General features: G+C 44.2%; 1 protein-coding gene across 4 annotated transcripts in view; it reads right to left on the reverse strand.

Annotated features, from left to right (window-relative positions):
• Window positions 1-27338, reverse strand: part of TTF2 (transcription termination factor 2) — a 186546-nt gene that overhangs the window by 158864 nt on the left and 344 nt on the right. Inside the window, exons 1-5 of one of the 4 annotated variants that reach the window (XM_085620977.1) lie at window positions 26412-26455; window positions 18743-18811; window positions 16555-16666; window positions 14155-14241; window positions 4202-4268 (exon numbers count right to left, since the gene is read on the reverse strand). In XM_085620977.1, coding sequence (XP_085477103.1) covers window positions 4202-4268; window positions 14155-14241; window positions 16555-16666; window positions 18743-18770 — 294 coding nt within the window. In that variant the 5' untranslated portion in view covers window positions 18771-18811; window positions 26412-26455. Of the gene's footprint in view, window positions 1-4201; window positions 4269-14154; window positions 14242-16554; window positions 16667-18742; window positions 18812-26411; window positions 26456-27338 lie in introns of those variants that run through there. The other 3 variants (XM_085620978.1, XM_085620975.1, XM_085620976.1) reach the window with 3 other exon arrangements.

Consider the following 27338-nt stretch of genomic DNA (forward strand, 5'->3'; position numbering starts at 1 on the left):
AAGATACAATCACAGGGTGGCTAGCTTGGCCAATTTTCCTTCCGAGGTCTTCAAAATGAGTGGCATTATTCGGGTAATAGAAATGATTTCAGCAGAAAGAAACATTTTGTGTTTGTGCGCCTTGTAAATGGACCCTGTTATTACATAGCGCTCCACAACGCTGTCTTTTGTGGCTGTGAGTACCTCTCGAGTGGGCTCATCCTCAGAGGTATCCAAAGTCTGGTCCGTCGACCTTGGGGGGCAGGGCTACCGGGCACCTTGTACTGCTGTGGGGCCGCGTGCTTTCCCGTTGCTTAAAGTGCTTCCTCCTGCCTGTGATTAGGACTATAATTACTATTATGATTGCAGGGTTATGTTCCCTGGGATGTATCACCCAGTTCCCGTCACTGTGCTACACCTGTGTCGTCCTATTTTTCATTGCCCTTTGCACTGCGCGCGAGTGCTTGTGAGTGCGCGCCTGCATTCTTTATGCATCAGAGCCTCCTTTGTGGAAATGTTGACTATCCTTAATAAGTTCTTGTAGTGCAGATAGTCAGTTGCCTCGAATATTGACAGCTGCCCTCTAAGTTGCCGGTAGGACCTTGCACCATAAGAGTGGGGAGGGAAGCGTGGCCTTGCACTGCTAGTCATTGAGGAGTATGTCAGGGGTCAGGAGTTTTCTGTAGATTGAAGGTGTGCCTTTCTCTCATTTCATCATTTCCTTATCTTTTGGGTGCGCCTGTGTGTGTATTGTATTGCAGACGTTATAAAGCGCTTACTAACTCCATGTGGGGGCGCATAAACAGTGTAGTTCTAGGAAGGTGCACGAACGAGGTTTATCTCGTCGCTGCCTCTCTGCTGTTTCTTATAGCATGCCTTCTACCATTATTAGATCTCAGTATCGATTTTTTTTTAATTAACTGCCTTTTTATATGGCTCTGGGATGATCATGAAAGTAGAATTAGTTTGAGCTTGATAACGATCTATGTGATGTATTATGTGCGTTGATGTGTATGCTGAAGACCTTTGACTTTTTCTCATTGACATGGTTGGTCGTTGTTCATTGCCCAGGATCATTGTTTTCTAGGTAAGCATCGCTAATCAGGTGTGTAGTTCGCTATTGTAGCCTAGATGTGGTATGGTAAAGCTTACTTTAACCCCTTCAGTGCCCATGACGAGATAGTCTCGTCATGGAGCGCGGTTGCGCTGTGCCCATGACGAGACTATCTCGTCATGAACCCCGCCCGCTAATGAAACGCCCGGCACAGGGCGTGGAAAGGGCGGGGCACTGAAGAGGTTAACTATTGCGTGCTCGATGACATCTATTTATTGTACATCAGAGATGTATTCAATAGTAAGCCCTATGTAGTGTATGCATGATTGAATGGTGTATATTCGGTTTTAGAGAGGTTTGCTTTATAGCAGTAGCCAACTATTTATTTGCCAGATCCGAGCTGCATTGCGTGCATATGTGGTGTTCTGTCAAGCGTGGTCTATTGATACATACTTTGCTCTGAGTGATAAACAAAATAGAACAGTACAGGAGCTATAACTATACGTGCAATGTTCATACTATAATCAAAGCAAACATTAAAAAAACGCAGGCTTTCGATAGGAGTCATTAGCTCATATGTTCATTTAGTCTGAACGCGCATTACATTCGCCGTATTAGCCATTTCATATTATAATGGAATGAGAGTTCGGCATGAGAGCGGGAGGGAGCAGGATTGCTATAGTGAAAAGCAAGAGATAGAAGGGTCCGAGATCCCACTGCAGGGCGAGCACTTTACTCCACCATACCATCTAGGTAATCTCACAATGAAATCCTCACCTTGCTGGGCTAAAATTGCTTGGTATGGCAAAGCACAAATATACCTTTGTCAGTGTATGAGATAAAACGCTTAGCCTGCTATGTTGCTTGGAGCAGTGCTGAATGCATGATTTTGCCAGGAGCTGTGTCTAAGGTGTACGGTTTGTGTAATTCGAAGTATGAATATAGGTTCCTGTGGATTTACAGTACTCATCCAACTATAGGATCTGTGTTGTGTCCAACATGGTATAGAGATTGGGTCTAATGTGTTCTGTACGGTGGAGTACGAATCAGGCTCGATTAAAAACTGCACTTCTCACTTATAAGATCCAAAAGGCGAGACCTATTGGCTATACCAATGCTTGTTTAAGGAAGGACAGTTTGCAGGAGACCGACACCCCCCCCCCCCCATTCGTAATCTTGCTGGGGGCCATCATTCAATATTTTGGCAGATTACTGCTAGCAATGTCTGACTGATGTCAGAGGCCAGCAATTCATTCTGTTCGTTCTATTTTGTGATACTTTGGCCTCACAGAAAGGCTACTGCTCCACTATCAGACAAGAAGAAGTGTTGGTGTGATTTGGGGGTGGGGAGGGGGGGGGGGGGGTGTCGAGGTCTCCTGCAAACGGTCCTGGCAGTTGTTAAGTTTTAGGGGTTATATATCACTCCACAGGCTTCCAATGCCTTAAAACAGGCACTTCCTGGGGCCGGATTGCAACTGGACCATTATTTCTGAACCCTGTTCAGACCTTTGTTTAATAATGGATAAGAAAACCAAACTGTGCGGACTTTATTATACCTGATAATTATCGTATGAGATAAAGCCACAGTCCCCCCCAATAAATTTTGGTATGCCAAACCTGACAATTCAATGGAAGAAAAGAAAAACCAGTTTTAAATCAGGAAATGCTGATTTTTGTGCAGTAAATACCAAAATTCAAGTCATTCCCCATCACGGACTAAAAACTCTTACATAGGAGGAATCTATAGCGACCAATGAAATCCGAACTCTGGGTAACTGAATTTATCAAGTGCTATCGATTTTGGATACCCCTCTAGACACTCCCAATCTGGCCCTTGACGTTGACACATGCACTATATATCAGGTGTGGTATTTACCGCACCCAGTAAATAACAGCCATTTGGTATTTAACATCTAGAGTTGGCTGGTTGGTTTATATCAAAATAGTGTAAATACAGATTCTGCGGGCACAGAATTTTTTTTTTTTTATTATTTAGTACACAAGTGTACCAAAATATGCACGTTCGGTGGTTTTTACTACCACACTCAATCTAAGCCCTAGTCTTCTGGAAACAACGAGTAAGGAAAGATCTAAAGAAGGGATACCCTTTAGCTGTTCACCTCTTTGCTAATTCCAGAAAGGAGCAACGCACAATCAAGTAGAAAGCAGCAAGCACGTAGAAAACGGGGCATGGCCCCCCTGATGCCTAATCCCTTGATAAGGTCTCCATGCCTGCGGACAGCCCTAAGGATTGGGTGGGAAGGTCTGCGACTGAGCACATTTTGAGCTTTTATGTTTTTTAATACAAACGTATGATAAGGAGTAACAAGCAATGGGTCATCCTAGTTTAACTGAGCTTCAGGCTCAGGTAAATATTACAGTAGCTGAGTAATTTTGCGACAATGAAAATTTGAGGTTAAGAGCTCGCAGTTTTGAATTTAGAGTGGTGGGAGGCATAGTGGACACTGTAGATGGTACAGTTTCCCCCCACATAACTGTTTAGTATTACAAATTACATATGTAGAAAAAGACAAAATGTCTTTTTCCTCTTCTAGGCCTTGGTTAAAATCCAAGCAGAAGCATATCTGATCGTAGAGCGCTTTCTGAATTATGCTCTCTTTAATTGACAATCAAGACCAACGCCCCGGCCTATCTTGCAGGCAAGCTCCCCAACTCTGGTGGTTCTGACCACGCCCACAGCCAGGACACCATCAGACTGCAGACTAAGAAGTGTTAAAATCAATAATAATAAATAGAAGACAGCGGGCCTGCCCATCTATGCATCTAGGACCAGGAACATCATCCCAAACATCACACCAAGAACTGTGAACCCAGACACTGGCTTAGGTTACAGTATGAACTGAGCAAGAGAGAAAGGGATATACTGTGCATTAGGGGATTTGTTTGGCTGGCACTGAAGCCATCAACCCACCATCATGTTTAGTGTTTCCCAACACAGGAACAAATGGAGTGTGGGAGTACACAGTAGATATTGCGCTAAGGTACACACAGAGGTAAAAAAAAAGCATTTAGAGGGCTCAAAAAGGGAGACAAGAGTACAGCAAGGAAAGGATGGAATGGAAAGGACGGAATGGAAAGGACAAGAAGGTGAGACGAAAGAGGGAGAAAGGTGAGATGCATTACAGAGCACACACAAAACAGGCATACCTGCCAAGGAATGCGCCCACACCACCGGGCACCGTCCGCCTTACTCTTCGTACACCGGTAATAAAGCCTGTTAAGAAACAGAAAGGCATCAACCACAGAGAGGAGACTCCAGAATGGAGGCTCCTTGAACTGCACAGCTACTGAACCCCACCAGAACACCAATTCCCAGGGTGGGCATTTGCTATGGAATCGTATTCCTGATAACAATATCCTCAGTTCCCAGGAGAGGATATTGTTATCTTACGGAAGGCACCAGGCACTCAGACTTCAGTACTACGATGACAGCCGACTAGTACTGTTGCACTTTTATAGTAGTTGGAACATGTTGGTTTAACACCTCATTGCAAGCAACGTAACCAAAATTATTCATGCAGATCCATCATTAAAATTGTTTAACAAAATGTGTGGTTGAACAGAAAAAAAAATCCTTACATTAGTAAAATTTATGGGAAAATGGCAGTTTTTAACTCAAAAACAAGGAGACAATTATTTGAACATGAGGAATATTAGAAGTAAACTAAATGTAGATTTCAAGACAGTTATGTCAGAAAAAAACCTTAGCTCTGCACCTTGGTTTATTTAGTTACGCCCTCACTCACAAAGTATGACCTTTCAGCCCTCAGGTTTTCAGGAGGTTTCCTAAAATTATACCTCTTCTCTTAACTTTCTGTTCAGTCCTCATATGGTTATCTGCTTTAGGCAAATCCTTCTAGTTCAGACCACTATTCCAGTACCCCAATACACATGTTGATTTCCAGTCTTATCATCGCAAGCCTTGTAGGTCACATCAAGAGCCATCTTCCTCGTTGTATCCACATTACCAGAGTTCTGACTGAGAGAAGGTGGACTAGACTAGCAATTTCAAGCAGGTACTAAAGTCCTGTTTTCTGGTTACTACCCGCACCCCCAAGCTGAAATACTAAATAACAACTCTGTCACAGTATGAACCAATGGCTCTGGACAATACCGCTGAAGTCACGGTCAATTCCTAGCACCTACATTGTAAAGGACTACACAGCACCCTGGTCTAGCCTCAGAGCACTTTAGAGCGTATGTGGGTGAATTCATTTTATATTAATGCAATCTTGTGAGAGATTGTGGGAGTAAAGCCCAGAGCAAATTACAAAAATATATCCATATTATCAAATCAGCGTCTCATTAACGAAGTTTGAAAGCAAAGTCATTTTATGACCCTGAGAGAGCCTGTAAAAACGAGAGAGGTTATTTCCAAGCATAGCAGTACAGTAGCAATATAAAGTCCATCTAGAAAGCTAACAAACCGGGCCAAACGCACGTGTCCTTGGCCAGTTCCATACAGTAACTCTAAGTGCTTGTGTCATATGTGTTACTGCATGAGGGCCTAGGGCCTTAGACCTTACACCTGGAGGTTCGGGGGTGGAGACCCCTCAGATCCAACAAATGTGTGCAAGTTGAAAGCGGTTTGGTCATGCTGTCCCCTTGGTAGTAAGCAAAAGACACAAATCGATGGACGGAATGCAGAACCAATCATTCACTCCCAGTAAAGAGATCTGGGTTAAATCCATCATTCTTTTGCTCACCATGCCACTGCAGTTTAGACCTGGCCATATGCAAATCAGTCTTAGCCCAGTGCCTCAGGAGAACTGCCAAGCCAGGTCCTGCCTGGACCAGATGCAAGCATCCTGGGACCGGTTTCAGGGTATGTCACCCTTCTTCAGCCAGGCTAGCTGAATCCAGTGGCACAGTGAGCAAGGGACCCATGTCTGGGCATACCCATCCCACTTGGGGCCAATGGGCACCATACCTGGAGTGTCTACACTCTCAATTATTCCACCCTCCCGTGGGAGGGCCCATCGTTCTAACCCTGAATGGAGCCCCCCTGCATCTTCAAGATGGCGGGGACTGAAAGGTGTACTTCACCTTGCCTCCTTCACCTTAGGGGTGGAGTTAGCAGTGGTGGGCACACCTCCTATTCTTCCTAGTTTTTACACAGTCTGTTTTCTGCCCAAAGTGGGGGTGTAAACCAGGGGTTGCCATCTGCTGCTAGCAGCAGAGGCTGGAGGTCGCATTCCAAAAGCAGCAGGCCTTTGAAGCTCTCCTCTCAAGCACTGGGCCATCCTGGGGGGGGGAAGAGGTGCGACACCTCCGCCCAGGACGTGCATGGTTTCTGGTCCCAGAGAGCAGAGGATATCATGTGTGGTGGTGGCAGGCTGACTAAAGTCAGTCTGTGGCCACATCAGGGTGGTTAGGTTTTCAGGGGCACCTCTGAGGTGCCCTCTGAGTACATGTTTGAATACATTCCACACTGGCATCAGTGTGGGTTTATTGAGAGGCGTAGTTTGGTACCAAATGCTCCTGGGTTCAGAGAAGCCATCATGGTGCTGAGGAACTAGAGTTGTCGAATTTCCAGCCCATGAACTCTATGGCTTTACTGGCACTTACAATATTAGGAAATGGTGCCCAATATTGTACGGGCTTATCTGCTCATGCAGATATGCCCTCAACCGTGGTATAGTGCACCCAGCCTTACGGCTGTAAGGCCTGCTAGAGGGGTGACTTACCCATACCGTACGCAGTGCTAATTGGCATGGCACACAGGCAGTGTGCAATGTCGATTGTCGTTTTGCCTGCACCAGGCCATGCATGCTGCAGTGATAGTCTGCATGGCCTAGGTGAGGGGTCCCTAGGGGACCCTCTTCAGTCCCTATGCCCATTTACTAGGTACTTACAGGGGCCTGAAGGGCCTATTGGGGAACATTTGTATGGCAGAAGCACTGGCACAGGGGACCTGGTTGCCAGGAACACTGTGCACTACAATCAGAACCACATCAAATACCAGGCAGAAAGCGGGGGCTAACCATGTCAAAGAGGCACTTTCTCACAATTAGCATTTTGAGACAGATGTTTCGATACAAATCGTTCAAACTTCTTGTTCTGCGTGATCACCTTTCACGTACTTGACAGATGAATAAATAATTGATGGAACAGAATGATTAATCATAGGCTTCAGATGCAGGCATGTTCACGTTTCGAAAGATGTAAATTGTGTACCTGTCAATCAAGTAGACCTTGTAGCCTCCAGAGAACACTCTGCCCTCTTCTGCAAATTTCTATTCCATTAATGGAAAAAGCAGACCAGCTGGCAGGACGGAAAGGAACCCAGGCCCTTAGAGTTATTTTAGCATGTTTGGACAGTTCTTACATGTTCAACCTTCAGAGAGAAGAGTCCACGTGAAGAGAAGACTCTTTTCCTCCTCCAGGGATAAAGGCAAATACCTGTTCAGATGATCACATGGACCCCTAGATAAATAGTTTGCATGACACGGGACAGGGCCCACACACAGAAAGGAGGATGCTACAGCCAGGTCTCATTCTGTTCAGAAAAATAGCTCCACTTCACCTTTTAAGAACAGTTTACTGAAATCAGGAATCTGACAGAAAGAAACCATTACATTTCCTAAATCCATCCTGTCTTGGTAGCAAGTGCAATGCAAGAAGCTGGTAGGCTCTCTTCCACTTCGCCTGATACTCCGTTTTAAATTCTATTATGGGTAATTTGAATTTGATTTTGTGATGTGCATATTTTTTTAACTGGTTTTAAATTGTTACACTGTTACTCTGATTGTGTTATACTCCGCTTTCTTAGTGGGGCATTTATTTTATGAAAGGGAACCCCTTCCTTGCACCTTGCACTTTAGACCTCCGGTGAAGGTCATCTTTGCGTGCCGTCATTTCCATTTCAGTTGGCAGTCCAGCTCTCGCGTTGCGGCTCCCCCGAACCACTATTTAATGGCCCGGGAGCGGGTGAGCTGATGGCAAGCCCGCCTGCGCCCATCCGAGCCCGGCTGGGACCAGGGTCCACAACCCCTGGTCAATTTAACACAACGAGGTTAAGGTACTCCTCCAAACGATTGAATGATCTTCGTCGACGCTCTTCTTCTAACTATCACAAGATTGCATTAGACAAAGCCCCCCTTAACGGCCAGCATTGTAGGTTCCCCTCTATGGTCACTGCCAACTGCCTGTCAAGACAGAGCTTTGCCCCTAGTGTACGAACCTGGACTCTTGAATCATGTTACTTTAGCATGGAAAACTACATACTTGGGTACACCTCCACCATACCAAGATTTTACTTTTTACAGTATTAACGGTCACTCATTCCCGAAGCATAAGGTGGATATTTATCTTTTATTTAATAACCTGCCGGATGCCGTCTTTCTATCAGAAGCCTGGTTACATGACAGTTCAGGGCCCGATATGTCAGCGGCACTCCCTGGACCAGATATGGCAGCGGCACTCCCTGGGCCAGATATGGCAGCGGCACTCCCTGGGCCAGATATGGCAGCGGCACTCCCTGGGCCAGATATGGCAGCGGCACTCCCTGGGCCAGATATGGCAGCGGCACTCCCTACTAATTATTCCATCTTCAGGAAGGAGAGAAGATTAAGAATAGGGGGTGGCATTGCTATTATTCATAAAAGTTCTATTGATTGCAATTGTGATGACTTACCTGCTAATGACTGTGAAGCTTTGTTATTTAAACTCTCACACACAGCCCTAAGTTCATATTGTCTGGTACACTAGTGCATCGTCCTCCGGGCCCAGCTGGGCCTTGGGCACTATCTTGCCCGGACCGGATAACCTCCCACATTCTGAATGCTGCTAATTTCACCATCCTGGGTGACTTGAATCTTCATTTAGATGATTCTGCATGCACCAACAGCGCAGCATTCATTGCTGATCTTAAAGCAATGAATATTCATCTTTGTAATTTAGGTCCCACCCATGTTGCAGTCACTTGCTTGATCCAATTTTTTCTACTCTGTCGGATCTCATTTGCCCTCCTGCTTTCCACTTGTGCTGGTCTGACCATTTGGCGGTTACCCGTCAGCCAGCACCCCGGCAGTCACGGCCGGACCTAACCTTGAAGTCAGACATTGGTCCAAGCTCAATGTTGGAGCCTTAAATAATTTTTTAGATGATTCTAGACCATCTATAAAAAAGCTTGCTACCTCACATCTGGGTTCCATCAAAAGATGGATCTCTCATACAGTAGACACCTGCCTTCCTCTTTACTATAAACGAGGAGGTAACCATCAGCTGCCTGCCCCCTGGTTTACAGAGAACTTCAAGATTGAGAAATCTAAATGTAAAAATCTGGAAAGGCAATGGAGGAAATACTACAAGACAGATGCTAAGATAACCTATAATAGGGCTCCAAGTGACTTATGCAAAGCAGCTCGCGCTGAGTTTGTCACTCATAAAATTTCTAAAGCTCAGCAATGCCCAAAAACGCTTTGTAAGGTAGTTAAAGAACTATCTGGTTCTTATTCTCAGACTACCCCCTGCACCTTAACTGCAACGCAATGTGAGAACCTCGCTTGCTCCTTTGTGGAGAAAGCTGAGAAAATGTATTCTGCCCTCGCATATGATAACCTGCTAAGTTCCCCACATACTTCCAACACCATACCGACAATTGCTAGTACAGGGGTGTCTCAGATCCAGGATAATGTAAAATCCATCATCAGGCTGGAAGCATTGTCCCTTTTAGGAACTAGTACTTTTAACAGTCTCTCGGCTAGCATTAAATCAGACTCTCCTAGTGACATTCTTCCTATCTCCGTGATGAAACCGCTTGAGGCGCCCACGCTCCGGTTGATCATAGACCTTCCTATTGGCTCTTTACAGGAAGGTTTTGTTCCTCCAGAATGGAAGCATGCCGTGGTGCTCCCTCTTTTAAAGAAACCTAATGCGGGTTCCTTCCATGCCATCAAATTTCCGTCCCATTTCTCTGCTCCCAGTTTTTTTACAAACTTCTCGAAAAACATGTCAATTCCCAGTGGACTTCTTTAGTGGAGTCTCAAAATGTTCTTCGTCCCTCTCAGTCTGGTTTTAGAGCAGGCTTCTCCACGGAATCTACTTTACTTGGTGTTACCGAAATGTTGAGACAGCATTTGGACCACAGAGATACGGAGGGTCTCATTTTACTGCCGCTTTCGACACGGTGGCTGACACGGTCCGGCTGAAAGCCTTGCAAGTCCTTAGGCCTTGGAGGCTCAGCATTACAATGGTTTCGCTCTTTCCTAGCTGATCGAACTTTTCAGGTCCTCTCTACCTCAGCAAGCTCGAATATCCATCGATCTCCTTATGGAGTGCCCCAGGGATCAGTGCGGAGTCCCTTGTTGTTCAATGTCTATGTTTGCCCGTTGGCATATACTGCTGAAGAGGGAGGGCTGTCCCTTTTCTCCTATGCGGACGACACGCAGATAATCTTTTCCCTTACTTCATCCAAAGGATCTGATTTATCTGCTCTCCAGGTTGGTCTGAGAAAAATTGCATCTTGGATGCAAAACAACAGACTAAATGGAGATAAAACTGAAGTTATGATTTTGGGAAAAGAGAAAGGCATCTGGGGATCTCAACACTGGGCACTCTACCCCAGCCATTATATCAAGTGCGCAACATGGGTATCATCATCGACGACCACCTGTCAATAAAACAACAAATCACTAGGGTGGCTGCAACCTGCTTTACCATTCTGAGATGGATGTAGAAACTTTTGTGGATGATACCCCTCTCTGTTCAACGTACTGTGGTTCAGGCCTTGGTAACATCTAGGCTGGACTACGGCAACGTTCTATGCTTCGGCTCTAATAAAACCATAATACAAAGGCTGCAGGTGGTGCAAAACGCGGCTGCTGTGTCAGGTACCCAGGATGGAGTCAGCTACTGACTCTTCGCAAACTACACTGGCTTAAAGTGGAGAACCGTATTAAATTTAAGGTCTTGAGCTTTATGTTTAAAATTAAATCGGGAACAGCCCCACAATACTTGCAATCTTCAATCCAGCTGAACACACCTCCTCGTCTTTTGCGTTCTGCTGGACAGTCGAAATTAGTTATCCCCAGAATTAAACTTACCAGGGTGGGCGGGCGGTCCTTTTCTTTTTTGGGACCCTCCCTGTGGAACTATCTTCCCATCTTTATACGGGAGGAAACGGTCCTTTGTAGTTTCCGTAGACAAGTGAAGACGTGGTTATTCAATCAGTTAGCCACTACTTATTCTTCTTCTCCCTACCGGACGGCGCCGGGAAACCCCTCGGGGTAGCTGTGGGCCGTACAAATTTAAAATACCATAACATAACAAGAGAAAGGAGCCAAGATCGAAGAGGCCTCAAAACAACCCAGATCTCTCGATTGTCTACTTACACGACTACAAAATAGGAGTAAAGCAGTTTAACGTGGGTGTAAATAACCATACAACCACTGTAACAGGAAGCACTCCCTCCGAGCTTTATAGGGTATTTTCATGCCAAAAGTAACACCAAAATGATCACCAACAAAAATCAGCTGCAGAAGATGGCTGGCCAGATGCATGTCCTACTGAGAACAATACATGGGGAAATAGAGTCTGTGTCCTACCACTGTAGCCCAAATGGGGGAAGAGCGAGACCGCATACTTAAACTAGAGTGACCACTAACTGTAAGCAGGGAAAATATCCGATTACAAGGGGTCTGGGTGTCTTTAGATCAGCAACAGTCATACTCCCTCCAAAGTCAGAAAAACAGTATCCAAACCGTGGAAGTTGATCTAGAGTCTACTGGTGAAAAAGGGGCCAAGCAATGGGAAAAATAAAAATAGCAGAAACCAATTGGGCAGAGGAGAACATGTGGGTGGAGGCGGGGGTTGGGGGGGAAATAGTCTTTTCTCTTTATCAGCTGGTAACTGCAGACGGACTAACACTCTATACATCAAAAACAAAGAATCCATCAAATTATTTACCACAGGGGAAGAAAGAAAATAAAATGGACTAGGAGCGTGATCACGTAGAGACCCGTTACAACAAAGAAATGATGGACGGAATGCTGACAATGCATACATTCTCCCCCAGTCAAGAGATCGGGGTTAAATCCATCGTTCTTTTGCCCACTACACCACCCCAGTTAAGACATGGCCATATGCAAATCAGTCTTGACCCTGTGCCTCATGGCAACAGTCCAGCCCGAACTGCCAAGCCATGTCTTCCCTGGACCGGAATCAAGCATCCTAGGACCGGTTTCTGGCTATCAGCCGTCATCAGCCAGGATAGCTTGACTCCAGTGGCGTAGTGAGCACGGGTCCCACGTCTGGGAATACCCATCCCACTTAGGGCGAAAAGCGTTACAACAAACAAATGATGGACGGAATGCTGACAATGCATACATTTCTGAGCCAAACCCAGATCAGTTGACTGGGGGTGAGTGCTTGCAATGTTCAACACTCCGTCCATCATTTCCTTTGGTTTTGCTATGTTCGCCATAAGTTGGCAGGGTATGCTCAGACGTGAGTCCCTTGCTCACTTTGCCACTGGAGTCAAGCTATCCTGGCTGAAGACGGCTGAAATGCCAGAAACCGGTCCTAGGAAGCTTGTTTCCGGTCCAGGGAAGACATGGCTTGGCAGTTTGGGCTGGACTGTTCCCATGAGGCACAGGGTCAGACTGATTTGCATATGGCCATGTCTGAACTGGGGTGGCAGAGTGGGCTAAAGAACGGTGGTGGATTAAACCCAGATCAGTTGACTGGGGGTGAGTGCTTGCAATGTTCAACACTCCGTCCATCATTTCCTTTGGTTTTGCCACGTAGCGACCCAACAGCCTAAAACGGGCAAAACTGAAAAAGATGCTCCAACGGAAGGCCAAGAAATGGTTGCTACAATAAGAATCTACAAAACCAGTGTTTTACCCCGTTGAGGTGCCTCATATGCAGCATCACGCACATGCTCAAAGAAAGTATCTCGGACAGATGCCAGTACAAGGCTTTGGAGTGCAATCTTCGGTGTAGACCGACAAAGAGCATCCGAAAGGCCCGGTAGGCACGTGGGTCAATCGAGTCAGCCACAACTGGAGGGATGATTAAGATGGAGAGGCAGGAACTTGATGGACAAAACCCTGGTGGGGGACAAGCGCCTTCAGAGCGCCTCGAGCAACTAACAGCTTGGATGTAGCCCAGTAAAACATCCCAGCGAGTCCTCAATAGGTGTCCAGTGTAAAGTTTGTTGGTGCAACTTAGGTCAGAGACCCATGAATAAAGGCCCATGTAGTCTCCGGAGGGGTGAAGAAAAGTCCAGAGGTTTGCAGGGCACGCCCAGTTTAAGCTCTTAAAAGGGCAGTTCAGGCCCAAAGAAGAAAAAAGTGCATGCCAGGAGTATGCATGAGCACTTACTCAGAGGAAAAACGGGCACAGCAGAAGAACTTTGACATGACCGTGGGTGCATACACAGCAGCACTTTAAATGCCAACTTCCACGTGGTGTTCTAAATCTTAAAAGACAAAAAGAAAAAAAAAACCCTGCTGCCTGAATAGAAATTAAGGCCGGGGTATGGAAACTTAAGAGTCGATGATAAATTACAGGTCAGGTTTATTTGTAAATAATATTTTAAACAGCATCTCTGAAATTCCTGCTCTGCAAATCTGAAACCAATCGGTTAATGCCACATATGAAGTATTCAGACTCTACCTTTTCCCAGAGCCATGCACAGCATTCCGCTGCCTCCCCAGGCTAGTTTAAAATTCACACAGAACCCCAAAATAAAATGAGCAAAGCATCAAAATTAACATATGCAGCTCTCCTGAGAGAGACTGGCGGCCAATTAACTCCAGCGACAATGGTAAATAAAAAGTAAACTCTAAAGATGGGCACATTATTCTAGAACCACTGCTCTCACATAAAGAGGCTTCTTGCCTAATGTGGCATCGCGCAGGGGAGCTGGGGAAGGAGAGAAATACAAGATCCTTCATCTGGAGGCAGAGAATACTTTAATCAAAGTGCATGCCAAAATACCTCCTGCATATATTATGACTAAGTGCAGTTCATCACAATGAGAGGGGGGGGGGGGGGGGAGGGGCGGCGAATGTGCATCCCGAGGGGACTGGGAACCCACCATGTACCTTTGACCCCCTGAGACCCACACAAAAGACCAGCAGTTTACCACTTACTTGTAGTCTCCTCGTTCTGGCTGCTTGACCAACGCCTGAAGCTCCACAAGGAAGCTCCCGTGCTGAAGGCAGTGAGAGGATGGAATGCTGAAAGACACAAAGAAGGACATTAGCATGTCTCACTAATTAGTCTAAAACCAATCACATCATTACCACAGATTCCCTGGTGATTATCACAGGTTATAAGATGTTGGTCAGTGACAAACAAAAATGGACATGGAGACTAAACCACATGCTAGATGTGAAAGCATCAGAGAGGCCAACAATGGAGCAAATAAGGTTTCCATGATAATTATCCGTAGTTGAGAGGTGAATTGCTGTGTAGTTCCTATTTTTTTTATAGGATCTGCACGTTTAGACAACAAACTGTGGGATTGGGGTCCAGACACCCCCGCCGGGTATGTTCGCCTGTATACCAACTAGCTCACAGTGCCACTGTAGACTACTATTACCTAGGAGAGACTAGTTCTTGGCAACTATCGAACATCACAACTCTGTGCCACCAGGGATCATGGAAACAGTACAGTACTTTTCGCTCAGTAACTCATGCTCACTTTGTCTCAGAGAGAGATGCACAGAATAAACGGTGGGGGCATTTTCAATAAGCATTTATTAAGCCAGCGTCATCCTAGTGTTAAATAGGTGTGCTGAAAGAACCATTAGACAGAAACAGAAATAAATGATTATAAGCACCAACAGAGTAAGTGGATGGTAGATTCCTACCATAGTGCCAAAACAATGAATATAGGCAGGTATATAAATACATTACAATAATGCGTACTCCTACGATGCAACCCTAACTAGATGTACTCGTGTACCTAACATGTATGTAGGCGTACAGCCACGAATCCCCCTAGCATGAAGCCAACCCCATTACCTGAAGTGAGAGACCGTGGGACCCAGTCTTGGTCTCGAGATGGACACCTCGCAAGGGATGTCAGACCACTGTGAGCTGTGTCTCAGCATGGAAGTCTTTCTCCTCTGCCTGCCTCAGCAAAGATACGGTGTTTATATACCCAAAAGGTACGCTCAGGGGTTCTACCTTGCTGTGTCATGTCGGCCGAGGATGACTGATGACTAAAGGGATGACCCTTATACATAGTTATAATGCAGAAGATGGTGGTCCTGCTGTGATTCCAAGAATATTCGTGCATAATAAATGAAGCTAGTTTTCGGAGAAAACCACACAACATTAATGCAGTACCTTAACTAGGCAAAAGGTCAGTACCAAAACCCGTTATGTAGTGTAATGACAGGAGAAATATAGGTGAAAAGTTGGGTGACTACCTAAGCCTATCTTGGGGCACATTTACCAATCATAACAGAATGACTGAATTGAGATGAAGGGGTGATTTCCTCCCTGTCTGCAAAGAAGGACTGGAACTGGGCATCCATGGAACCTAAAACCGGATACTGTTAGGTCAAATTATGGGACGAGTGCAGCACCAATCCTAAAACGTAATGCGCGCTGCAAAAGACTGATCAGGGCATCCAGCTGGCATCTCTGGCGATGATGGGCAGCATATAGCTGGCACCTTCAAAAATACTGGTGCACTGGACCTCTAGGTATGCCAATGGATGGCTTCTAGCAGGCACCCTAGGGAATGCCAATGGATGGCTTCTAGCAGGCACCCTAGGAAGTGCCAATGGATGGCATCTAGCAGGCACCCTAGGGAATACCAATGGATGGCATCTAGCAGGCATCTTGGGGAATACCAATGGATGGTATCTTACTGGCAACGGATACAATCTAGCTGGGACTGCTGAGTACAAGTTGGCTCTTCTCTATACCCTTTTTGCACTCCTCGGGTTTTTAGACCTTTCAATACTGCTTTGCCACACTTGTGAACCATCCAGAAGGGGGGTACATCAATAATAATGTTCTTTTGCAGATCTGAGTGAGCCAGTTTATTCATTTCCCTTGCTGGGCTCAACCAGGTTGCCACCTGCGAGCACCCAACATGCCAGTGGGAAAATGCCCATTAGGAAAGGGATGGCATGGTTACACTGCCACTCCATCAACCAACTGGGACTTTTGACATGTACATTTTGTTCAGATCTGATTCAGGCTAGAGGAAGCTGGGGGGGGGGGGGGGGTTTGAACTCCAACCCCAATTAATAGCTATAGTTGGGTTAATTTTATGCCTTAGAAGAACTAGTGGGAAGTAGATATCCCGAAAACCTTGTAGGAGGTACTAAAAGATTAAAATGTAGGCAAACAGCCTGCCTGAATGACCTCTACTGAAACTGGTCTATCATGGTGATCAGGGACCCCAATACACCAATCGAGTTGGCCATTTGTAGCTCTCAATGCATGAAATAATGTGAAACACATCGGACAATATTACGCAAATTAAGTACATTAAACAAGTAATAATGGGCTTCATGATGAGGACATACTCGACAGGCCGTGTAAATCCACAGGGAGACTCGCCCTTTGCAGCGCAGACGTAGAAGCTCTTGCCTTTGTTCGGCCCATCACGAACCCCAGTCTTCAAAAGGCAAAGCGATCCTATAGCGTATGAAAACAAAAAAAAGAGACCGAATAGGATTGGAGCATCCCACATGCATGCAGCTTTATGAAAGAAAACAGAAAAATATCTTCTCAAATTCTAGTAGTCCATAGTTTCTTATTAAATTTATGAAGAGAGCGCAGATCAAACTGTAGTCAACAACTCAAGTGAAATACTGGCAGACTATCTTCTTTACATAGCAAACAAGGAGATGATGGACAGAGTGCTGACACTTTTCAGACACTCATCCCCAGTCACAGATCTAGGTTAAATCCATCATCCTTCTTTAGCTCACTTCGCCACCCCAGTTCAGACACAGCTATATGCAAATCAGTCTTTTTAAATCCAGAGATTTAACTTGTTTTTTTATTTTGAGAGCCAGTGCATGCTCTTCGATTTCAAGGTGAGGGAATCTTCCCAAAACAAATTGGTATTACATTTCAAACAATCCAGATCTGAGGACCATGGCCTCATTGCAATTAGCATGAATAGTTTTTTAAACTTCGCCCTTAAGTTATCAAACACATGCAGAGATGTTGTGACAAAGCAAAGAACCAACAGCTTGGTTGCTAACCCCTATGTCTGCGGACTCTTCATCGTGTAACCAAAGTTCTGATGATGCTACATCAACCTTCACAGCAAAAGTAGCGAGCACTTGGGGCAGTATTTCTGAGGCTGCTAAACTTAATGCAGCCTTCGATTCCTCCTCACTGTTCGAGCTGGACACTCCAACACATTCCATGTTTAGTTCCCAAATTTGGATTAGATTGATCACAATCTGGTGGCGCCCGGTGTGACAATGTCTGTTGGTGCCCCCCCCCCCAATCCATGGTGGAGGTTTAACCTCTCCCACCACGGATTCCCTCACCACCACCACCACCTTTAAAAGTGCCCCTCAAGTCTCCATAACCACTCTCTTTCAGATGCATGTAGTTATATAGCGTCACTCTTACCAGTGTAGGGTGTTGTACAAAGTGCTCCAATCAATCATGTGTGTTTAGATCAGCCTATAGGAAAGATTACATAACCCAGTGGACTGCCACGTGCAGGAGTGACAGGTCATCTATAATGTTAGGCAGTATAGTTTAAGAGTGTTTGGTCTGGAGAAAAAAAACTTTGAATTGAAAATGGAGCACCATAATGGAGGCTTCTCTTTAATAATAAGAATCGATTCTACCCAAATGAATCCTTTTTGCTACATTAATCTAGGCTCTAATCTGTACTTTGCATTGTACATGCAGTTCTTTGGTGACAGTTAATAATTCAATGGTCTATATTAGGATTTTAACTTAAAAACTGCAAGTAACAAAAGGATGTCACTAAGAAAAGCAGTAACCCACATCTATTTATATGGTATACACTTTGTGATCTGCATTGTGCACTTATTTTTGCAGCAGGCATATTAAACCTCTGTGCTATTTTATGATCAGTCAAAAGCTAAACTAGACAAAACTCCAATCTCTCTCTCCAGGAAGAACATTAAATCACTGTAGTTATCTTGCCATTTGGAAATTGCCGGAGGCAAGGGATGCAGCAGCAGGGGCTTTTAAAACCAAAATTAGCTTGCAAACACTGCTCACCCTGAAATCAGCACCCGGTGCAGTGGCACCGGTTGCACCGCCTTAGCGCCGGCCCGGACCACAACAAATGAGAAGATTGATTTTCTGTCTGGAATCAAGCCATCGGATTTAGAAATGGACGATTTGCTAGGGTGAAAACAATGACAAATCACAGCTGCAGCAGCTGTTGAAACCCACATCTGCCCCATAATATGGGTCGATAGCAAGGCTCAATATTGCAAGAATACTGATGGAGAAAGTGGCAACACTGAAGCGGTTTTGGTCCTCGACAGGCAGTTAGGTTTGTCTCTAGTCGTGGAATCAGGACAGAGTTTTGATACATTGACTGGATCAATCACTGGCATTTGGCACAGTAGGCCAGGTTTCACTGGTCAATGGACATGGAGATTATGATGGTAAGAAATATTAGGTTGAAATAAGTAGGATCGTCCTGTAAGGACATGCCAGCGCACTTGGCTGCAGCACCAAGCCCACCCGCCCCCACTCATTACTCACCGTGATCCTGGCAGTGCACCTTCTCCATGGCGAACCTGTTGGAGTCTCAGCACTGGAGGATTCAGGCTGCTGGGAAAAAGAAAATCATGTGCGGCTCAGTTACTCAGAGGATTGAAAACTGCTAGTCTGTGCCAACTCCATTAACAATCACTAGATTACCCCCTTAACCTACTAAACGCTTTCTATAACTCAGCCTTTCTTCTATGTACCACATTCCAAGTATTACTGCCTGCTTCCCTTTGACCCCGCAACCATGTCAATGACAAAGGGTATGTCATGAAACAATTACCACGAAGCCAAAACTATCGTAAGGTGATTCAACAACACACAAGTAACCAGAGACATGACACGGAAGAACGAGCTATCCCAGGATTACAACACTAGACTGTACGTGGAGTATATGGTTTATGTGTGGTAGGGAAAAAAAGATCAAATACGCCTGGTAGTTTGCCTCCTACTAATGAAATTCTAAATTAATCTTACCCTACACGTTTTGTTTAATCATATTACGCGCATGCTATTTCTTTACTGTAAAAGAACCAACAAAGACAATGATGAAAAGCGCTCACCAGCCGGCAACTATGATGGGGCTCGGTCTACGTACAGACGAGGTTCCGTGGTGGTCTACGGGTCACGTCAATTTGCAGCTCCCATTTACTGATGTCCAGTAAAACTGCCCAACAGGGTGTGACCACTTGCCACAATCTTCAGATGTTAATACCAGAGCTGATGCAACAACTTCTTGAACATATGCATTTCACTCAGTAATAAGCCACAGCACGCTTTGTCATAAACTCTCTCTTGCTGTTGTCCTCGATCACCCTTCAGAGATCGCTGCAGTATTACACTCTAGATCATCTACCGGAAATCCCATGACACAGAGCTCGAACCATCCGGAGGAAACCCAGAGGCACACTCAGCACGACTTTCCAGCATGGAATACCTACCTATGCCCTCCAATCTCACATATACATTATTAACCATTCCCCCCCCCCCCCTCTAACATTTATTCCATAGGAAAAAATAAACTGGAGATTACAAGAATGAATACTGACTGCCCTTGCATTCTACCATCTCAACATTTGGCCAGACCTAAACGGTCACAGATTCACACAGGGCTCTTATCTTTTGCTTCACATTAGCTTCAGTGGACCACAGATTAATAGTAAGGTACAGCATAAAAAGGATCAACAGGCCAGAAGGGCCCGCTTCCAGGTGCTGTGTAGCAAGGTTCACGCTGTGTTAGCATACATACACCTCCCCAATCACCCCCAACAACTTCTGCCATTACCTGCCCTAAGCATCACTGCCCATTTTGGCATTCTTTTCTATCAGCCACTTTTGCACAAACGTCCTCCAAGGCACAGAGAATTTGATGCCAAGCAAGGAACAGAATCGTTAACATCTGGCTTACGAATCCCATTTCTCATCAAAAGGAGTTAAACTTTGGGCACAACCTGAGCCCGATAAATTCATAGAATGTTCCCATTGTGAATGATCCAGTCCCACACAATCTCTCATCAAGGTTGTCATGCAGCGGGGGTGATGCCCAGCAAGCCAGCACTTGGTTCGGTGGGAAGCTTTATTTCGGTGAGGAGAACAGAGATGACCAGGCTAGCTTCTTTACGCAGGGTACCTCCTGTCCCATGTCGCTGCTACAGGTATACACCGGTCTACTCTCAAACTGGCGTAGCTTTCTTGGAGAAAGAACCCAAATTCCCTCCATTAGTTCAATCCTGGAGAAAAATTGATATTTCAAGAAAGACAGCAATGTCTTGTGAGATCAACTTGTCTACTTCAGAGTGAGGAAGGGGCACTTATCGATTTAATGATCAATTAGGTCTTAGAAGAAAAAAAACACTTCCAATAACTTAGAATTTTGGTGAATTGCAGCAACAGGCTTTTACAAACATTTAAAGAGGATTGATAACCTCGCCAAATTCCTGTACTTACTTACTGCCTCTCACTTCCAACATCACAGATTGAGGGGCTTGGTAGAGCACTGTGAATTTAATTTTGAACAGGTACTGCAGACAGTAGTTGTTTTTAAACAGTGCAGTTTAAGATTATAAGCTTCTCAATGAGAAGTTCAGCCACACTGGCATTTTCCTCAAGACAACCATAGCTCCTGCGTCCCAAATAAGCGTAGTAATTGGAGCACAGTTCAAATTGAAAACACTGAGACAGTCTTTTTCGCTGCCTCCTCCCATGGGCACGTAGTAAGCATTTCATGAATACTCACCCACCTTGCGGCAAAGATCCTACATTGATTCAAGTAGGTTCAAAATATGTAACTAAGCACATACTCCAGGGTGGATGCAGAGACATCACCCCAGCACTCTATTTCCCATTTCCATGCTCACCAAACCAGTTGCAAGGCAATCTGCTTAATGCGCGGGGCCTTGCACAGTCTGGGTCCCCATATAGGCAAAACCAGCTGGTTACCAGCCTCACAGCCTCTTCTGACTCAATGTTGGAAACCATTTGGCACTGCCAACTTCCACAGAAGTAGACATGCACATGTTACTCTGCACAGCTAACAATGATTTATAATTATATGACAAAGCAAAGATGCTGCTAGAGGCCGGCACACAGTAACAATTTGAGCTGTCATGCTAACCTGATGAGAACCCTGGAAATACATACAACAAAAATGGAATAACTCTGGATTCATTTTTATTAATGCGAAGAAACAGTTTACCCCTGTGAAGCATTGTTGGTGTTACATAGAGGCGTACAGGACTTTCAAAAAATGATTGAAAAAAACTCTGATTCTCCCTACCGCCCCCCCCCCCTCCATTTACTCTGCCATTGTCGATACCAGCCAAGCCTGAACGTTTGATCTGCTCACACCTTCCTCTAATTCGGAAGGCTGTTTAAACAAGCATAGGTCTCGCTTTTGGGACCTTATAAGTATTTAGTTATGCAGCACAGTATCCTTGGTGCAACAACATTAACTGTTGCATGGTTAAAAACTTATAAGGTCCCAAAGGCGAGACCTTCTGGCTATGCCAATGCTTGTTGTACCTGGTTCTGGACACAAATTTGAGAAGGTGAGCCCAGAAGGCACAATAAAGCCTAAAGTCTGGGGAACAACCTTTACAACGCAACTTTTACAACGCACTGCCATTACAACGAAACTGTTACAACGCAAATGCATTGACAACGCATGCCATTACAACGCAAGTCTTTACATCGACTTGCACTAGATGGCGTGCTAACATTAAAAATAGTGTAGTTTACTATCCAAACACCTTCCCTACTGTTACGTGGACTGGAGTTAGAATAGTAAATTACACTTTTTTAATGTTAGCACGCCATCTAGTGCAAGTCGATGTAAAGACTTGCGTTGTCACTGCATTTGCGTTTTAAAAATTTCGTTGTAACAGCATGCGTTGTAAAAGCATGCATTGTAACATCATACATCCCTAAAGTCTTGCATGGTTCCGAATTCCTTGTGGCCAGTGAGGTTCAGACTGGTATTGTAAAGTGTTGGCCTTGCGCGTTGGCGGTCGTGGTTTTAAGAGGTTGTTCAAGGGGTTTTAAATGGCAGACAATTTGTGTCTGTGCAATTCTGAAGGCCTTCCACTGGACTAAGCAAGGAGGCCCCGGGCTCACTCAGCAGATTCCAAGTCTCCCCTTATTGGCGAAGGATCAATACAATGCAGGCAAAGAATCTCGCATGCCTATTTGAAAGCGTTCAACTTGTGAAATGAAACATAAAAAAAAGATAGAAACTTAATATGGCCTTTACATGGGCTAGTTTGCAGAAAGCATTACAAAAAGTGCTAGTTTTCAAAATTGAAAAACTTAAGAGACGAAGCGGTAACAAGAAGAAGCTACAACCAAGTGTTTTTATTTTCGTTTGCGAGTAAACTAAATTAATTGTTTAACAACACAATATATGTTCTATATCAAGGAGGGCTTTAGAAAATCATCAAAGAAAGGCGGGTCTGGTTAACTAATGGTTTCAACATATATCTTCATTCCAAGATGCTGTATTCACCGTGTCAATCACAAATGAATGGCAGTCTTTAAAAAAACATTGAAAGAGCTCCCATTTTATTAAGTCTACCATTTTATGCATTCCAGATTGGGTTATTAAACTATCGTTACCCAGCGGACCAAAGAAATATAGTAAACATGTAACCAATTTTCCATTATATCCCATGTAAATAGTAGGTGCGGCTCGAGGAGGAGGGATTGATTTGTGAAGCTTTAGGGACTCCTAAAAGAGAAAATGTGGGGGCCCCAGTTTATCAAAAGCTCTGGCTGCCAGAATATTGAAAATATCATTCATTTTCCATCGTGTCTTCAGTTCATATTTTACCCCTCTTTACTCAAGATGACAGGCAATAGTATTCATTTCAAAACGTCTGCTGAGGGCTGCTTTTAAGGGTTTCCATATTGTTTTCTTGCACATGTGCTTTATTATGCATCTTGCTTCCTGCTTAGAGTGAAGTAACTGCGAGGCAGACATTGATACGGATCAGTCTTGTCCACAAAACCTGAGAACTGGATATTTTAGCAAATAAGATGCTTAAAAGGCATCCAGAGCTCTGTTTACGTACGCAGACAGAGCCAAGAACACGACCAGCTTTTCCGCAAAATAAATCAATCTTGTTTTAATGTAAAGTTACACCCAAGAAAGATACCTTGCTGAGAGAAACCTACCTGCGCAAAACTGAGCGGTTCTGAGGGGGAAACGTACGCTCTCTTTTCGTCCTACTCTTAGTTGTACAACACAGTGCAATGTCGAGTAGAAGAGTTCAAGATATGTCATTTTAATGAAAGGTGATGAGTTTGTAGAACAAACCTGAGGTCGGCCCCGTGCTCTGTGCATGGATACGGAGCGCACTATAGATGTCCATTTCATGAAGAGGTCTGACCTACAACCGCCTTTGTGTTTTTTTTCCTCAGGGTTTGACCATGTACGGCACAGAATTATACAGGTCCCCTCATTCAAACACACTCAGAGCACATCCCCCCACCCCCACCGCGCTTGTTATTTTGTGGAAATTATGAAGACGAATCTTACTCAGTGCTTCAAATGTACTAAGTATGTATCTCCCCAAAAAATAACTTTCTTGTGTACTTATATTTCGCCAACAAAACAAAAATCACAATAGCTGGATTTTGTGAGTTTCTTTTAATAGCTGTTCGTACTACGTGATTGTTCGCCGTACTACTAAAGGTTCAACAATGAACATATAAGGCCACATCTCTCCTATACGGCTCTTTCAGCCATACGTATTTTTAGTATAGAATGCACTTTTAATCAGACAGCATCCCATTGTATACGGTATCATAAAATTAATAAAACACAGACATTGAGAACTGCCTGTGTTCACGGATGAACATGCCATACCACCAGAGTGTACGTCTGTATTTCCAGATCTACACGTGAAAAGGGTTAGCGGTTCTGTATAAGTGGTAGTTCGTGGCAAAGGGCATCCATAGAGACACACACGCATACTGTAGACCCTGTTCAAGGAAGCCTCAAGCGTATGTTTAGAAACAGAATTACTAGGAGTGCGATTCCTAATTTGGCCACTGGCCAATATTTGTCCCCAAGTCTGAGCGGCCGACTTTGATGCTGGGGAACCGGGTTTGACTCTGACTGAGGCTCAACCTTCCTGTAATCCTGGGTAAATCACTCAATCTCCCAGTGCATAAAATTGAATGTGTCTTTCTGTCATGCAACTAGTGCTCATGTAAAGCGCGCTGATACCTGGGGGTCGAGTTTGCGTTATACGGAACGCAAAAGAACAAATAACAATGCATGTTGGTGTCATCTGTATTCGACTAACGTAGCTGAAAGACCAACATTCTGCTTTTTCATAAAATGGGAAAAAAAGGGGGGGGGGGGGATTGGCCACGAAACTGATCGCTATCGCGCGCTGCGAGCGATGCGCTTAATGAGCATGGCGAGGAAAGCCAGATGGCGCCTCTGCTCGTAAGCGCGCGTAACAGCAAGATTGAGGCCAGCAAAAGCATGTGGTGGGACTTTGAAAAGCCCACTCATTAAATGTCTTGCCAGAGCAGCACATGCGCTGGCTCAGGCGAGACCTAAAAAGCCAGCATGTGCCAGCTACACACATGCACAACATACTCAAATGGTGCTCTCATTCCGATCTTTCAACACTCACCCTTAATCTGACATTTCAAACTGCCCCACATATACCCATTAATGGACGACCTTACGCATTCTCCAACGCAGAACGCCTCAATAAACAAAATTATCATTTTCTAGCTCGCACTACAACACACTTGTAGGAGCAATTCCAAAGATCCGCTGAAATAGGTCACTCCCCATCCCAGAATCCATGCCAGGACTTGTCAGGTGTCCTCTAAATCTGCAATCCTGCCTTCAGTAACTGCAGAATTAACAATGGCATATCATACTTCTACACAGTCAGACCCAATTTGGGCCATTACACATCACCTAAAATTCTCCAAGACAGGTTGGGCCTCATTCCCGAACATAGGATAGGACTGCTTGGTAATCATATATGGTCGCACTGGAATTATGGATTTACCGCATAATCCATTTGCTGCATAACCTGCAGATTTTAGTATAAAAAAAAAAAAGTTTCTAGCTCAGGCTGATCAAAAGTTATTAAAAACAAAGCTAACCTTGTTGGTGCTAAGTGTAAGATACTTTACAAAGTTTGACTGTTCACTCTTTGGTCGATTATTGCTGTATTTGGGTGTTGAGCTGGCCCCGAGGGGAAACCTTTGCCCATACAGTTCTAGCATGTGAAAAAAGTGACAAAATAATAAAGTAACACAACCATCAAATGTGCTGCATTATTTGGTAAACCTTGAAGTCTATTTCCTCCCCTGCCGCATAATTCCATGGCCCTTTTCATACATTTAGTATGCGTGCATGCAGTAACATGCTAAATGGTTGTACTGTCAAAAATGGTGAGGACAGCCCAGCACAACTTCAAAAGCCATACAACATAGGACTCACTGCACTCATCACCCTCTGCCCGTTACTGTACAGAAATGTGTTGCAGGCCGTTATAGGGCCACAAAATTCAACCAACAACATTTATAGGTTCCCAAATCCAATCAAAATAACTTTTTGACATGGAAAACACCAATGGATTATGTAGTGGAAACATGACGCCATGAAAACAGATACTAAGCTGCTTTTCACGTGAATGTTCACTGAATTGCAAAATTAATATTTCCAATTTCAGCCATATAATACATTAAATAGATGGATTGCTTTAAGGGTGCATTTCAGCTCAGAGTATATAGCTTTGGGTTTGCATTTTGTTTTGGCTATGACAAGACATAGTTCTATTCCTGTGGCTTTTAGAACGCGCATAACTAGTCATTTGATTTAAGGTTCAATTGGTGTCAGGGGCAGTATTAGGCTCCCAGATAGCTGAGCAAACGTACAAAGGTTTGGATACTGTATTTCAGCCTAATATCATTAAATGAGCCACAGTCTAACAGACAATCTTATGATGTATCCAGGATTGTGTTTCAGTGTGGGTGAAGGGCAATTTTAAATCAGTGTGGACGTTGTTCTTTTTAGGTCGAAGCCTACCAGACAGTACAGCTATCTAGTTTGCTAAAGACATCATAGGGACATTCAGAAAGCTGACCTACAAATGCATTCCGCCCATTGCTTGTTTAGTGGTTTGTAACTCACATTTTATGGCTTTCTATTTGCTGGCTTTGTTTGCTTTAGGCTGTCCAGCTTGAGTTTTCTCCTCCTGGTGCCCAAATCTGGTTTACTGTATTCTTCCACAAGCTCGCTTTCTGTAAACAGGTCTTTAAATCTTGTTCTTATCTTGTCACATTTGCTGTGCATTCAAAGACAAAGGTCAAATGTCAAGCTCACTCTTCTGGGGGAGCTTGGCGTTTACTTTTTTCTGACTTCAAAGTGAGAGAATGTGTGTGACAATCTTGCTGAGTATCCATTTAAGAGGAAAGGCTGTAGGCTTTTTTTCCCTAGCACACATACAAAAAAAATTCTGTGCTGATGTTTCAGAATATATCAGAATTAGTACAAATGAAGCACATTGCTTTGTGATTCTGAAGTGTGGAAACAAATAATTGAAAACAATCAAAACACAACACACTATTGATGATTAGTCTTCGGATGATTTGCAAATTCCTCTTACTTGCACGTTTTAAGAATATTAACCTTTCCTCTTTTTAAAATTGTATAATATTCTCTGATTTTTAGAAAAGTATTTCTTTTAATTTAAATGTACAGATGTTATATTACTAAGAAATTGTGTTTTTTTTTTGTACGACTACCATATGCAATGATTTTAATTAATTATGCATAATAAATTACTTACTTACTATTGATGAAGTTTGCACAAATTATCGTGTGTGCAATAAAACCATATTTCGGTGAAAATGTAATGGTCATTTTTATTGAAAATGGGTTGTCTGAAATGGCAGCGCACTACCACACTAGGAATACTCAACACTACGCCATGGTTAGGCGGCTGTATACACCAGCACAGCTGCCCACCCATCAGACGTCAAGTATGCATCCTTCAGCGAGTGCCTGCTTCTTGCCCAACAAGTGCATTCTGGGACTTGTAGTGTCACTTTTAACATT

This window comes from Triturus cristatus, chromosome 8 (assembly GCF_964204655.1).
Source record: "Triturus cristatus chromosome 8, aTriCri1.1, whole genome shotgun sequence".
NCBI lineage: Eukaryota > Metazoa > Chordata > Amphibia > Caudata > Salamandridae > Triturus > Triturus cristatus.